The 16889-nt window shown below is 43.9% G+C and overlaps 1 protein-coding gene across 3 annotated transcripts in view; it reads right to left on the bottom strand.

Moving 5' to 3' along the window:
- The window catches only part of tmem120b (transmembrane protein 120B), a 102559-nt gene that overhangs the window by 10530 nt on the left and 75140 nt on the right, over positions 1-16889 (bottom strand). For all 3 annotated transcript variants that reach the window (XM_038789494.1, XM_038789512.1, XM_038789503.1), the window contains 3 exons: positions 8127-8192; positions 6436-6497; positions 4548-4640 (listed from right to left, as the gene is read on the bottom strand). In XM_038789494.1, the coding sequence (XP_038645422.1) occupies positions 4548-4640; positions 6436-6497; positions 8127-8192 (221 nt within the window). The remainder of the gene's footprint in view (positions 1-4547; positions 4641-6435; positions 6498-8126; positions 8193-16889) is intronic.

Genomic DNA, 16889 nt, shown 5'->3' with positions numbered 1-16889 from the left:
AATTCGATCTCGCGTTTGCCGTGCGTGATGACTGATCCCAAATACATCACTTTACTTTCCAATATTTGGGCCTTTTTCGGGTTAACTTTACAGCCAATTTCAGTCAAGAGTTCCAGGAGTTCGGCCAGAAGCGAAATGTGCTCTGCCTTTGTGTCTGTCTGCAGTAGTAGGTCGTCTACATACTGTACCAGACATTCGGGTCGGGAAAATTTTTCTAATCCACTTGCCAGCTGTCGGTGGAAAATGGAGGGGGAATTGTGGAATCCTTGTGGGAGGCATGTCCACGTGTACTGCTGAGTTTTAAAAGTGAATGCGAATTTGAATTGGCACGCTTTTGCCAATGGTATGGACCAGAATCCGTTACTGATATCCAATACCGTGAAGTACTTGGCGTTGAGACCCTGCTTGAGCATGGTCTCGGGACTAGTAGCTACCGTTGGGGCTACTGCGGGGGTTACTTTATTGAGTTCCCGATAATCGATGGTCAGACGCCATGATCCATCGGGCTTCCTCACTGGCCAAATAGGGGCATTGTTGGTGGAGGCTACCGTTCTCAGTACACCTTGGTCCAACAAGCTACCTATAACCTTTTCTATTTCCACCTCTGCCTCGAGGGGAAATCTATATTGCTTTTGCGGTCGGGGGTCCTGTCCGGTAACATGAACTTGTCCAGTCATTCTGCCACAGTCATGACGGTGACTTGCAAATGCTGTCCTGTGTTTGTTTAGTAGGGCCTTAATTTGTCGGTCGGTGTGGAGTGTAGTCAGGTCGAATGAGTACTCTCCCACTGCGCTAATCCGATTAGCGTAGTCTCCTACTGTGAGGGTGGCTGGGGCTCTGTCTGATCTAGCCATTCGCCAGACACACTGGTTCACTGGGTCGAACGACAAGCTGTGAGCGTTCATAAAATCTATCCCCAGGATGTGTTCTGCTGTCCGGGGAAGATTTACTAGAACTACGGGGTGCCTTGTGCTAATGTTCCCTAGCTGGATCGCTACGGGTGCTGTGATATGTCCCTGCTGCGAGTGTCCGGTGAACCCGCTAAGTGTAATGGTGGAGGTGGTCGGCCACGTGTCTGAGTGTGCCGTGGTTGTGGAGTTAATGGTGGTGCGGGATCCTCCTGTGTCCCACAGTAACTCTATGGGCTTCCCTTTGACTTTCGCTGTGACTACGGGCCTCCCTGATGAGTCCCATAGTGTGTCACAGACCCAAGTGGGGGAGCCCGAACACCGTCAGTTCGTCTCGTCCACATCGGTGGGTCCTGACTGTACTATCACATTATGGATCGGTTTTGACTTATTGCGGTTCAGAGTGCCTGTCTGCTGGCCTCTCTGAGATCGCTGGGGTGCATTGCACTCTTTTGCCCAATGCCCTAACTGTCCACAGTTATAGCATTCCTGTCCTTTCTGTTGAGGGCTGCTCTTGCCTTCATTTACCCATGCGGGCTTCTGGTGCTCTCTGACTGCTTGGATATCTGCAGCAGCCTGAGCCTCTTCTGGGGATCTAACTTTTCCTTTTCCCTGAAGCGATTGCTCCCAAGCGCGGGACAATCTTTTCAGGACCCATTTTTCGTTATGGGCCTCTTCTGAGGGGTCATAGCTATTGCAAGCGCTCTGTCCTGCTTCTGTTGCGTGTGAGATAATTGTGCGCGTCCACTTAACCATGTTTTCGCGGGTTAAATGCGCTCTATCTAGCTGTCCGAAAACTGCGCTGAAATGAATCCACAGCCTTCCTGCGAATGCTGTGGGGTGTTCGGATCTTTTCTGCCTGCACTTATTCAATCCTTCTACGGGGTCACCTCTATTGTACCCTATGGCATCTAAAATGGCGGTGTGCATCTCCTCTAGGCTGCCTCCTGCCACGTTCTGTGGGTCGGGGAGGGCTGCTACTACACTCTGGTCTAAACTCAGCACGGTGAGCTTAACCTGCTCTCTCTCATCCAGGCCGTACATGGTAGCCTGCTGCTTTACTTTAGCGAAAAACTGGTGGGGGTCTGCGGTGGGGAGGAACGGAGTGATCTTTTCACAAGCGTCCCTTAGCTGGGTTACTGTTAAAGGGGTGGTGTAAGTTATGTCTGGGGCGCCTTCGGATTCGGCTTTTCTCTGCGTGGTTACGGGATTCATGGGTGCGGTTATGGTCTGAGCTGTGGGGGGTTGGGGTGCCTGTCGTTTCTGCTGAGCTGCGGGCGCACATGTTCCCTGAACATAACGCTGCGCTGTCTCGCTTAATTCCTGCCAATCTGGGGCATTTTCTCCATCTAACTGTGCTCCAAAGGTGCTTTGGAAGCCATTCTGCACCGAAAGCAGAGATTGCAGTTCCGCAATCTGTTTCCTGCATTTCGCGTGGTCAACTGTGCTTTGTCTTTGTTCGGTCGTTGCAGCATGGAGTCCTCTCAAAGCTGCTTTGAGATCAGAACATTGCCTCTGCAATGCCTCCACCTGCTTTTCCGATTCCTGTCTTATCAGAACGGCACGTTGCACGTCCTGATAGGCTTTCTCATACTGGGTCTGGGAACTGTTCAGATGAGCTAGACAAGACTGGTGAGCCCTTTTGGCATCATCCACCTCTCTATCCTTCTCTGCCAACTTCCCTTTTAATTCCAGGTTTTCTTTCTCGACGTCCCTGACATCGACCTTACTCATCCTATTCCTCTCTTCTAAATCTGTCCGGAGCGTCCTGATGACCTCCTCTGCGCCTCGCAACTGTGCCAAACAGGACACAATCGCCATCGGCTTGCGTGCTTTACCTAGATTCTTTTTGTGTATTTGAGAGAGGTTCTCCCACCAAGTATGACCTATACTTCCGGGACCTGTCTCCTCATTTGCACAAAACTCTTTCCAAAGGGGCCATCCCTTTCCCTGCAAATATTTGCGGAGTTCCAGCTCCCACGTGGGACACTGGCCTACTCTGCTACTGCTGCTGGTCGCTGCGACCACAAACTTTGCTGGATCCATCAGACGTTCCATTGCCTGCATGGCCATTTCCTCTGACTCTCTTTTTATAATTTGGAACAGGGGGTTGCTGGGGTGGTGTTTCGAAAAAAGGGTACGGCTTACGCTATTTTCCGATCACAAAACTACCGAAAGTTTGTCGCAACAAAAAGCTTTCAGTTTTACCTTACAGCCCTGTTAGTACGCATGCACTAAACACACTTCCGAATTACGCTTATTATTTTGAACACCTTGAATACTTGTGATCTCTTTCTTTCTCTGCAATTTGGAGTTCTAATTCAAATTTCAGGGTCCTGGACGGTGTGGGGTTTCCACTTACAACCGTGTCCCGCCAGGAGGTCGCCACTAAATGTTGGGCGTTTTACTTTGGTTGTAAAACGCGTTTATTGGAGTGTATTAACACGCCTCCGAGTTCGACGTGTGCTTAACACTACTAGGTTCTGTTGTATGTAATTATTTAGCTCTGGAGTCGCCAGTTGCCGTATAGGCAACGTCACAAGTATTCCAAGGTCAAGTTCAAAGTAATAAAGACGATACACCGATTAGTAAAGTTCAAACGATCAATATTTATTATACAGTTATAATAAATACTCATGCACACACTAAGAGACTAAGCTATAACTAAACTTAAGTGAACAGAATACTTATCTAACAGGAACAGGCAAGGTCAGAGAACGAGGCCTTCGTCCTGGTCTTGTACTGCAGCCTTCAGCAAGCGTTCTGGTACTTGGGAGTCTAGTGGGCTTGGATCGCGTAGCGAGCGTTGAACTTACGGTTTCGGCGGCTGGTGCTCAACGGCTGGAGTCAGGATGCAAGATGTCAGTCAGAGCCGGAGCACGAGTTTAACAGACCGGGCTCTGTGGGGAATTTGCTTTTATACCCCTCTCTAATGTCCTTGCCCCCTTCTAGGCGGGCTCTACCTTTCGGTACCGATTGGAACGTTTCCAAACGGCTACCTTCGAAATCCTCCAATGCGGGGGCTTCCCTCGATGTTGGGGGGTGGTTTCGATATTCGTTACTCTGGTGCCATCCTGTCTGCTCCACCAATTAAGTGCTACATTGAGATGGAAATGTTGCCATTGTGTGTGCCTGGATCTGGGCTGCCTCATCAGAATGTTAAGCGCTTTGCCATTAACACCTTTGGCTTGGAGATCTGCACCTGGCCAGAAAACTGGTTTGCTGCTTGCAAAATGCTAATTAGTTGAGAGCAGGCTGTCTGTTCTCACTAAACAGGCTTTCCCTGCTGTCTTCCATTTTAGTTTGGCTCAGTGTCCATTTTGCGTGGCCAGCATGGCTACAGAACTTATCAAGTATCCTCAAGCAAGGAGGATACTTAGTGTGATTCTTCCCACAAGAATGGAAGAAAAATCTGAGTAGGGCACCTGGAATCCATTTAATACATCCACACAGGACAACATATAACATTGAGACATTAGTCCATACAGGATGATAGACACAACACCACATCCCCTTACTCTGTGGTACCCTGCAAAGGGGATGGGGTGAGAGGAAAACATGAGACATTAACATTGTTTCAATTTATAATTTGAAAATATTTAATTCTCTAGTAGTACAAATTACTGCTGCATCACATACCTACTGTAAGGTCCATATGGTCCCTTTCCCCCAATGCTCGCAATCTATAAAGGCAGCCACTTTGATAATAATACTGCAGGAACTGTACACAACCTGCAGGAAAATGGATTTACAAGTTCAAGAAATTATGTAAAACCCAAATGCTACGCCCAGGAATGATCACAAAGTAAAAATAACTAATGCCAATGGAAACATTCTACTTTATTATTAGAAGGCTCCAATATGTCCTCTGATTGTCTTGCTTACAACAAATCAATATTGCTCAAAATTTATTTTGGCACTTTCTTTAGAGTCAATGCTAACATTAAATACTCTTCCAAGGTAAACACTTGCAGCAAGCAATATGTTCCAATGTCTGATGTCAAGAACATGCAATTGATCAAAAAAGAAACAAGATTCTGGTCAAGTTCCCTTCCTCTGCTTAGGAAATTGTTGGCCTTTACTTTCAGTCAAAGTTTCACCACAAAAAGAAAGTCTCTATTTGCTTTATGTAAAGGCTTTGTTCTTTTTGAATTACAGACTGATCAGTGATCCCCCTCAAAAACTTCATGATGAAATTGCAATTCCAAGATAAATTCTAAAATCTGTCTCAAGTGTTTGAACATTTTAACCATTCGTATTAATATACATGGTTTAGTCCATATATAACATTTCATTTTTCAAATTCACACATACTGGAATGCATTAACACTACAGTTAAGTTACTGTGAAAATCCCTAGTCGCCACATTCCAGTGGCTGTTTGGGTACACTGAGGGAGAATTCAGAATGTCCAATTCATCTAACAAGCATGTCTTTTGGGACTTGTCGGAGGAAACAGGAGCATTGGGAAGAAACCCACACAGACATAGGGAGAATGTGCAGACTCCGCACAGTGATCCAAGCCGGGAAGCGAACCTGGGTCCCTGGTGCTGTGAAGCAACAGTGCTATCCACTGTGCTAAAACTAAACAATGAAATAGAGATGAATAGAAAGACATTGTGCATTGGATGCGTGGAAAGGGGAATCAGAAAGGTGTTATTTAACTTTGCCTGCAGAGTTGAAAGGGTAGATTTTTAAAAAAAAAATTTAAGTACCTATTCATTTTTTTTCCAATAAAGGGGCAATTTAGCGTGGCCAATCTACCTACCCTGCACATCTTTGGGTTGGGGGTGAGACCCACGCAGACATGGGGAGAATGTGTAAACTCCACATGGACAATGACCCGGGGCCAGGATCGTACCCGGGTCCTCAGCGCGTTGAGGCAGCAGTGCCGCCCCAGTTGAAAGGGTAAATGTTGGATTTTGAGTGAAAATATTTCAGGTGGAGCAAGACTAACAAACCACTTGTTGACACACATCATGCTAAATCCACAGCCCAGAGAATTTACCATATCTAGGTCCTCAAAGGAAATTTAAAAACACAAAAAAGTAAAGGATGGAATTATTCATTTCAAAAGTACAGCTTTTCCAAAAGCAAAATAGAAGCACCAAATAAAGAGCTGAGTAATGTAACTGCAGACCCACTTAGGCCAGTCTCTTTCTAACTAATCTATGCAATTACCAAGGGAATCAAGGTTTGACTAACTTTATGCAGAATAAATGACATTGGAGAAGTGAGCATATAACTGCAGCCTGCCTGAGTGGGTGAAAATTCAATTCACAATATTCATGCTTCAAGGTGACAATCAATTATTTTATTTTTAAAATTTAGCATAATCAGAAAAAAAATAATTGGGTAAGGGACAATTTAGTGTGGTCAATTGACCTATCCTGCGCATCTTTTCTGGTTGTGGGAGTGAGACCCAAGGTGATAATCAAAGGTTACGTTTTGACGCCAACAAGTAATTGCACCTTAAAAAGATGCACCTCATAAAAATTTAAAGGAGTCAGAGAAAATAAAAGACTTACTTTGATAAATGGAAAATGCTAGAAATTGGCTGCGAAACATCTGATACATTAATCCATTAGGCCTTAAGAATAAAGAGATGAAAATTAACAGAAAATAAAGGTTCAGAAGTACGTATATATATTTTCAGATCATTAATGTGAACTGTTAATTCACATCAACATTTAAACAATCTTAAAAACAGAATGTAAAGCTTAGGTGAGAAAAATACAGTGCTTCAAAACAAGCTAATCATACAATCTCTACAGTGTAGAGGAGGCCAATTGGCCCATCAAGTCTGCACCAACCTTTTGAATGAGCACCGGCCCATACCCACTAGCTGGTCCACCCTGCCCTATTCCCATAACTCCATAAACTAACCTGCACATCCCTGGATATGAAGGGGCAAGTTAGCATGGCCAAACCACCAAACTCACACATCTTGTGTTGTGGGAGGAAACCAGAGCACCCGAAGGAAATCCACGCAGACACGGGGATAATGTACAAACTCCACACAGTCACCCAAGGACAGAATTGAACCCGGGTCCCCAATGCCGTGAGGAAGCAGTGCTAACCACAGTGCCTAATTCTGCCTTCACCATATATCCACTTTTGTATTTATTTTTCAATAACCAATTACACCACCCTCACTTGCCTGAAGATTTTGACATTCTCACTGAGCTATGACGGCTTGAGTAGGATTTACTCTTCATTACCTCAAATAAAGCAACCATTTTGTGTGTTAACATTGACGAGTCACTCAACTGTGAAGTCAACAGATCTAACATTAAAGAGGATCAGGCCATTCTGACTCACAAGACTGTTCTGCCACTCAATTAGATCATGGCTGATCAGTATCTCAACTCCATTATCCCAACTTGTCTCCTTATCCCCCATTACCCTCTGCAAGAAAAATTAATCTGAGTTCTGAAATTTTCAAATTGCCTTCACCTCAACAGATTTTTGAGGGGGGGGGGTTCCAGTTTTCTATCACCATTTATGTGAGGGGGGGGGGGGGGTTCCAGATTTCTATCACCATTTGTGTGAGGAAACACTTTCTGAAATCACCTCGGTGAATAGTTTAACTCTAATTTTAGGATCAGAACATAAACATTTCATAGAATTTACAATGCAGAAGGAGGCCATTCGGCCCATCGAGTCTTGAAAAGAGCACCCTACCCAAACCCACACCTCCACCCTATCCCCATAACCCAATAACCCCAGCCAACACGAAGGGCAATTTTGCACACTTAGGGCAATTTAGTATGACCAATCCACCTAACCTGCACATCTTTGGACTGTGGGAGGAAACTGGAGCACCCGGAGGAAACCCATTCAGACACTGGGAGAACGTGCAGACTCTGCACAGACAGTGACCCAAGCCGGGAATTGAACCTGGGACCCTGGAGTTGTGAAGCAACTGTACTAACCACTGTGCTATGTGCTGTCCTGCTACTTTGCTTGCTGAAACTAGTCAATTCAGCACAGACTGATGATTGAACCAGGAGCCTTTTCCAATTGTAACAGCAAGTATTATAACAAGAGTAGCATTTACCTACCAAACCACTGGGGAGGGGAGGGGAGGAAATCCATAAATTGACTTTATTGTAAATTTTACTACATCAGTGACTATTTTGATTCACAAGTTTGCCAAACTAAATTAGAATTTTCCAAAGTGCATCTTTTGCCCAATGTTACATGAAAAAAAGCTTACCATGTTAACATAACCCCCGAGAGAAACGTGGACACATAATGATGAGACACCCACCAGCCCTTGATTCTATCAAATAAGGAGAAACAAGGTGAAAAAAAAAGTTTGAAATCAAATTAACAGCTTATTAAGGTCATTTGTACTGTGGTATGTTCAATCCACTTTTCAAAGTACAACAAGCATCAAAGTAGACAAACGTTCTCTGGCACTGCAAGACAAAAGCTTTAACATTGAAAAGAAAGCTATGATTACATTTCATTTAAATTCATTGAGCATACCCAATACAGGATTTGTAAAAAAATTACAAATTGTACTGCAAAGAGAAGATTTGTTTCTCCTAGGCCATTCTGAATTCATTAAAGTTAGAAAATCACTATAATCATGAGATGCTGATCTATTCTACATTAGCTACAGTAGTATGATGGTTACATTACTGAATTTGGAGGTCTGGACTAATGAAACAGCGACAGAAATTCAAATCCCACTGGACAGCTGGGAATTTAAAATCAATTAATTAAATAAATCTGGAATAAAAAGTTAATATCAGTAATAGTGAGCACAAAATTGTTGGATTGCTGTAAAAATCCATCTGGTTTACAAATTTATTTTAGGGAAGGAAATTTGTGGTCTTTACTCCATCTGTCCTATGTGTATCTCCAGGGTTTCGCAAGCTATTCAGTGGTATCTAGACACTGCAAACACATTCTAGGGATAATAAAACCAGCCAGGCCATTCAGCATTGACGCACACACTGGACATGGCAAAGCACATCTAGGCCAGTTGACCCTGCAAAGTCCTCCACACCAGTATCTGTGGACTTGGATCAAAGTTGGGACAGCTGCTCTGGACAATTCAAGCATCAGCCTGATAGTCATGGTCACAATATCAACCCTTACAATCAACATCGCAGAGTCCTCCATCGTTGTCCCTGGGTATGTACAATCTCAACAGCAGGGCAGACCCACAAGATGATGAGGCAGTAGAGTGCATACAGTCAAGAAGGAGTGGCTCTGTGAGATCTCAACATTGTCTCCAGTCTCCATCCAGTCTTTTGGCATCAGGTCAAAAATAAGCCAGTGAGTCTTTGTCCTGCTATTACCACTGATCATCCTCTTTTAACTGACCAATTAGTACTCCTCATTAAACACCACCTGGAAGAACCATTAAGGCTAGCAATGACAGAGTGTCGTTTGGGTGGGAGACTTCAACATCCATCACCAAGAGTGGCTTTGGATTTGTTTATTGTCACATGTACCAAGGTACAGTGAAAAGTATTTTTCTGCGAGCAGCTCAACAGATCATTAAGTACAAAGAAGAAAAGGGAATAAAAGAAAATACATAATAGGGCAACACAAGGTACACAACCGAGCATAGAATGCATAGAGTTCATCGGGGAGGGGTGCGCTGCTGCTGGAGATACTGCTCAGCTTCGCTTTGTAGCCCGTTATGTTGTCTAGGCCTTGCCACAATCGCTGAGAGTCTGCAACTCTAGTCTGTGACTCTAGCTTGATCTGATATTCTCTCTTGGCATCTCGGATGGCTTTGCGGAGGTCGTATCTGGATTTCTTATGTCGGTCAGGGTCGCCTGACTTGAACGCCTCAGACCAGTCCTTCAGTAAGGACTCAGTCTCGCGATTGAGCCATGGCTTCCAGTTGGGGAATGTATGTACTGCTTACTTTGGCAAGCAAGCAGGCGTCCACACATTTGCTGATGAAGTCTGTGATGATGGTTGGTGGCATAGTCATTTAAGTTGGTCGCTGAGTTCTTAAATATGGACCAGTCCACTGTCTCTAAACAGTCACGTAGGAGCTCTTCAGTTTCCTCGGACTAGAACTGCACGACCTTCTTAGCTGGATTCTTCAGCTCGAGTTTCTGCTTGTATGCCGGGAGAAGGAGCACCGTCTTACGGTCTGATTTCCAAAAGTGCGGTCGGGGGATGGAACGGTAGGCGCCCTTGATTTTTGAGTAGCAGTGGTCAAGAGTGTTGTCGTCCCTGGTGGGACAGGAGATGTGCTGGTGGAATTTTGGCAGTACACTTGGTCTCACCATTATCAATCAAGCACTGAAGATCAGACTGGGCCTGCAGAAGCCAGTAAGAGAATTAACAGAGGGAAAAAAAATCTGCTTGATCGCGTCCTCATCGATCTCTGTCACAGATGGGACTGTCCATGACAGTATTGGTAAGAGTGACGACTGCATTATCCTCGTGAAGAAATAATTTCGCCTTCATACTGAGAATACTCACCATTGTGTTGTGTTGCACTCCCAATGTGCAAAACGTGGTAGATTCAGAATAGATTACGTAGCTGAAAACTGGGCATTTATTTTTAAAATAAATTTAAGAGCACCCAATTCATTTTTTCCAATTAAGGGGCAATTTAGCGTGGCCAATCCACCTACCTGCACATTTTTGGGTTGTGGGGGCGAAACCCACGCAAACACGGGGAGAATGTGCAAACTCCACACGGACAGTGACCCAGAGCCGGGATCAAACCTAAAGATGTTGCTACACAAGACCATATGCATAATAAATAGTGCATGCAACATGTTTTGGATAGAGCTTATATGGTCCAACAACCAATTAATCGGATCAAAGTTCTGCACACTGCCACATTCAGTAGTGCCTGGTGGTGGACAATTAAACTAATTGGAAGAGCAAGTCCATCCTCAATGATGGACTCAAAAACACAGCAGGTGGGTGAAAGAAAAAGCTGTCACATTTGCAACTATTTTCAGCTGAAAGGGTAGATAGAGTGGATGATCCATCTTGGCCTCCTCGGAGATTCCCTTGACCACAAGCATCAGCCTAAAGCCAATTCAACAGCTTTAGCACACCTAATACAGCAAAATCTATGGGCCGACAACATAATGGCTACAGCACTGAAAACTTGTGCTCCTGAACTAGCCACACCTCTAGCCAAGCTGGTTCAGTACTGTTACAGCACTAGCATTTACGAACTAAAGCAGAAAATTGTCCAGTTTTGTCCTGTCCACTGAAAACAGGATAAATCCAATCTGGCCAATTACCACCCAGTCTACAGCAATTATCAAAGAAGTAATGGAAGAGGTAATTGACAGTGCTATCAAGCGGACCTTACTCACCAATAACCTGCTAACTGATGCCAGTTTGGGTTCTGACAGGACCACTTGGGTCCTGGCCTCATTACAGCCTTAGTTCAAATACTGAAAAAGAGCTGAATTCAAGAGGTATGAAGGAAAAAGAGTGACTGTCCTTGAAATCAAACATCATCTGATCAGGTGTGTCATCAAAAGGCTCTAGCAAATTGAAACCAATGGGAATCAGGAGGAAAACTGGCTGAAGTCATACGTAGCAAAGGAAGTTGACTGTGGCTGTTATAGGCCATTCAGCTGAGGCCGAGGGGTTTTCAGGAGCATGCCCAACTATCTTCAACAATGTTCCCTCTGGAGATGTTCACACATTGTTGAGTATCATCTGCAACTTCCCAGATAATGAAGCAGCACATGCCCTCATACAGCAAGACCTGGGCAACATTCAGCCGTAGGCTTGTAATGGCAAGTAACATACATACCTCACAAGTGCTAGGTAATGGCCATTTCCCACATGATAGAGTCTTCACATCTCCCCTTACCATTCAACAGCACTGCCATTGCTGAATCCACTACCATCAATCTCCTGGTGTCAACAATGACCAGAAACTCATCATCAGCCATATAAATACTGAAGTTAGAAGAGGAAGTCAGAGGCTGGATATTCTGCTGACATACTAAAGTCTTTCTGCTTTTGCAAGGCACAAATCAGGAGTGTGTTATGCAATACCATTTCCTTGCCTGGGTGAGTGCAGTCACAACACTAGAGAAGTTTGACATCATCCAGGACAAAGCAGCCCACTTGATTAGCACTCCAGTCCCTCCACCACTGGCATACCATGACTGTCATATGTGGCATTTACAAGATTGCAGCAGCGTGCAAAATTTAGTGTTACTTTTAAATCATCTCATTTATTTAAAGTGAACATCATTGCTCTACTCGTCTACCTGTCATTTCTAGCAATGTCTTTGGTTGCAGTTGATCACTTGACCAAACAAGTTGTTCAGTGCCTGACTAATAAGATTTTGCACCGATACTGGTAGAAGCATGGGTATGGCAGGGATTCAGCAGTTTTTGATTGTAATGAAACAAAGAACTGTGCCCATGTCAATTATTCATCATCGTGGGCAGCACGGTGGCACAGTGGTTAGCATTGCTACCTACGGCGCTGAGGACCCGTGTTCGAATCTCGGCCCTGGGTCACTGCCCGTGTGGAGTTTACAATTTCTTCCCGTGTCTGCGTGGGTTTCACCCCCACAACCCAAAGATGTGCAGGATAGGTGGATTGACCACGCTAAATTGCTCCTTAATTGGAAAAAATAATTGGGTACTCTGAATTTTAAAAATAAATAAATAAATAAAAGTTATTATTCATCATCTTTTCAGCACAAAACTAATCTAGGAAGTATAGTGCAACTGAAAAGCCTTGACAGTCTTGGTCTGTGGTAATTGTCAATCATTAGTTCTGGTAACTCTGATGGAATTATCAAAATGAGACATTATCACAGGACAGTTTAATCTGATTTTACTTTTGGTGCCAAAAATTCCCTTTCAAATGTATACTAGACTAGGACATTGCCATACTATTAGTAACATTTTAAATTGTGGATTGCACAATGGACAATTAATTAAAAATGCACTAACACATAGATTTGTAATCAGCCACGTGTGGCTAGTGGCTACTGTATTGGACAATATTGATTAGTTGATCTGGGATTTTGTACAGAGAGTCTGAAGAGTAAGTTGAAACAGGGAGAGATGCTGGGAGACCAAGCTGTCTGTATAGAATTTGGCCTGAATATTAGAGTTTTTCATTGTATAGTAAAGTAGCTAAATGTCTAACAATTCACTAATAGTTGGAGAATGAGCTTCTCTGAAGTTTAGAGATCCAATACCAAGGCACTATATTGGCACAAGTGGTGAGAGGATGTAACTGCAATGGGAAATTTATGTTATAAATGTGAACATTAAAAATTAGAATGGAAGTTTGAAGTGTATTTCTTCATTATAGGTAATTATAACTCCGTTTGTAGTTATTTCCCAATTTATCTTGAGATTTGAATATTGGTGATAAAAAATGACAGGGAAGGTCAATTAGTTCTAAAACAATATCTTAGAAACAAACTATGCCTATTGGGATATTATAGCTGTTGTTCGTTATGGAAACTCTTTTCACCTAAATTTATGATAACTGCATTCCAAACAAAATAGGAGATGGACGAACAATCATGTGGATTAAAATTATGGCCAAGTGACAACAGCTTAGACACATTGTACTTTGCTGCAACTTTTGGCAAAAGTGTTGTTAACCACAAGCACTAGTGGAAACAATGCTTTATCTCCTTCATCATTAACAAACAGTAAAGTAGCAACACTCAGCATGCATCTTACATTTATTACACTATTAACAGAAGTGACCAGAATGGGATGGGTCACATGCGCACAATGTGGGAACCACTGAGTCCCTTACGGAAAGCACGGTAGCACAGTGGTCAGCACTGTTGCTTCACAGCACCAGGGCCCCAGGTTTGGTTCCCAGTTTGGGTTATTGTCGGTGCGGAGTCTGCACATTCCCCCCATAGGTTTCCTCCGGTGTTCCATTGTCCTCCCACAAGTTCCGAAAGACGTGCTGTTGGTGAATTGGACATTCTGAATTCTCTCTGTGTACCCGAACAAGCGCCGAAGTGTGGCGACTGGGGGATTTTCACAGTAACTTCATTGCAGTGTTAATGTAAGCCTACTTGTGACAATAATAGAGAATATTATTATTATTACTACAAGGGACCACAGAGCCACGAGCACACTTGTAGAAAATAATTAATTCTTGACTTGTACCGGTTTAGTTCAGTTGGCTGCACAGCTGGTTTGTGATGCAGAGCGAGGCCAACAGTGGGGTTAATTCCCATACCAGCTGAAGTTATTCATGAAGGCCCCGTCTGCTCAACCTTGTCCCTCACCTGAGGTGTGGTGATCCTCAGGTTAAATCACCACCAGTCAGCTCTTCCCCTCAAAAGGAAAAGCAGCGGGGGCAGCACTGTTGCCTCACGGCACCGAGGTCCTAGGTTCGATCCCAGCTCTGGGTCACTGTCCGTGTGGAGTTTGCACATTCTCCCAGTGTTTGCGTGGGTTTCACCCCCACAACCCAAAGGTGTACAGGCTAGGTGGATTGGCCACGCTAAATTGCCCCTTAATTGGAAAAAATGAATTGGGTACTCTAAATTTATTTTTAAAAAAGGGAAAGCAGCCTATGGTCATCTGGGACTATGGCGACATCACTTTAAACTTACGTAACTTGCCAATATGCCACGTCTGGTATGGACCAGTATGAGGGGAATGAAAAATGCCACCTACTGGTCATTTTGCTATCCTCACTGCATCAACAGCAGTCCACTTTTTAATCTTGCCCCAAAAAAGTGGCAACGATATGTATAACCTTTCGATTACGACAAACTAAAATAAGTTAATTGCTCCAGTGACTTTTCCCAATGAACTTGGACAGAAAGCAAAATGATCAGAGGGTTAGATAGGGTGGACAGCGAGAGCCTTCTCCCGCGGATGGGGGTGGCTAGCACGAGGGGACATAGCCTTAAATTGAGGGGTAATAGATATAGGACAGAGGTCAGAGGTGGGTTTTTTACGCAAAGAGTGGTGAGGCCGTGGAATGCCCTACCTGCAACAGTAGTGAACTCGCCAACATTGAAGGCATTTAAAAGTTTATTGGATAAGCATATGGATGATAATGGCATAGTGTAGGTTAGATGGCCTTTAGTTTTTTTTTCCATGTCGGTGCAACATCGAGGGCCGAAGGGCCTGTACTGCGCTGTATCGTTCTATGTTCTATGTTCTAAAGCAGGTGCCTGGTGTATTTGAGTGCACATTTGAATAGCTCTGCCTTTTACATTGCTCCATTGTTCAATGTTGTCAACCATTGGATAAAGAGCATAAATTATTTCCTACCAGTCAACACAAGTGTCCATTTATTAACATTCACCAAACCAAGAAATGACACGGCTACCATAACAGTCTGGAACTACTAATTGCTGACCTCAAGTTAAGGGAGGCTAGCGGAATGTGGGCTTAGCCTCAGCAGTATTTTAGCTAGAGGAGTTTGGCTTTGAAGTGTGGTTGGACAGGAGTTTCTTTCCCTGAAACAAATATTAAAAGGAGCAGGTTTCTTCCCAGAGTTGGGTGTTAGTGGGAGTTCAGACCAGCACTATCTACACGTATTCAAGAAAACAAAAAGGGCTAGCAATGTAAAGAATCTCTGCTATACATCTTTGTGTTTGATGAACAGCAATTGCTGGGATTTGGTTAACTTACTGGAGTGGCGATCCGGAGGCCTGGACTAATTGGGGAGACATGGGAGCTCAAATATTGGCTCAACAGTTGGGGAAAATAAAATTGAAATAAATCTGGAATAAAAAGCCAGCATCAGTAATAGTGATCATGAAAGTGAAATCCCATCTGGTTCACTAATGTCCCTTTTAAGGAAGAGTACCTGCCTCCCCACCTAGTCTGGACATACTTTACTCCAAACATGTGGCTCACTCCCACCGTCTCAAGGGCAATTAGCAATGGATAATAAATGCTGATCACTCACATAAATTAATTTTTTTAAAAACAAGTAGCTTAATCAGAGAAGTAGGTTTTAAGGAGTATTTAAAAGGAGGAAAGAGGAAGACAGGCAAAGAGTTTTAGGGAGCTCAGCCAACTCGGGGCAGTGACCACTGATGGGACGAAGGAAGTTAGAAGAGGCTAGAAATAGAGGAATATAGATATCTGAGGAATATAGATATCTGAAGATTGTAGGACTGAAGGACATCACAGAAATGAGAGAACTGAGGTGTTGAAGGATTTCAAAACAAGAATGAGAATTTTAAAAATTGAGGCAATGCTTAACCAGCAGCCAGCGTAGGTGGGCGAGCATACATTTGTCTTTTAGAGGGCAGCACGGTGACACAGTGGATTAGCCCTGCTGCCTCAAGCCACCGAGGTCACAGGTTTGATCCCGGCTCTGGGTCACTGTCTGTGTGGAGTTTGCACATTCTCCCCGTGTTTGCGTGGGTTTCGTCCCCACAACCCAAAGATGTGCAGGTGGATTGGCCACGCTAAATTGCCCCTTAATTGGAAAAAATGAATTGGGTACTCTAAATTTATTTTTTAAAAGTCTGCCTTTTAGAAAACAGGTTTTTGAGCAAGATAAATTTGCCACACTTCATTTCTGGATCGTACTCTCCAAAATGTGGTCACCCAAGAAATTGTGGGGGGAGAGGAAAAGCAATTTAGAACACAGGGCTGATGGAGACAGGGAAGTGTGATTTAATTAATTTAAATTAATTTCAGAAGCAGAGGGAGAACAGGCATGAGTCGGCTTACACATGCAGTGAATCCATAACCCCACCTAACCTGCATATCTTTGGACACTAAGCAGCAATTTAGCAGTCAATCCACCTAAACTGCACATCTTTGGATTGTGGGAGGAAACCAGAGCACCCAGAGCAAAACTGTCGCAGACAGAGGGAGAATCTCCACACAGTCACCCAAAGTCGGAATTGAACCTAGGCCCCTGGCGCTGTGAGGCAGCAGTGTGCCACCATGCCTACAGGAGTAGATGGGGTAGTAATTCAATAGGCGAGAGGCAGGTCAACAACAAGAGGAGGAGAGTGATAATGTAGGGAAATAGCTTTCTTTACAC

The sequence above is a fragment of the Scyliorhinus canicula genome, chromosome 1, assembly GCF_902713615.1.
Source record: "Scyliorhinus canicula chromosome 1, sScyCan1.1, whole genome shotgun sequence".
Classification (NCBI taxonomy): Eukaryota; Metazoa; Chordata; class Chondrichthyes; order Carcharhiniformes; family Scyliorhinidae; genus Scyliorhinus; species Scyliorhinus canicula.
Note: the sequence above shows the minus strand (reverse complement) of the source record. Positions and strands in the feature narration are given on the sequence as shown.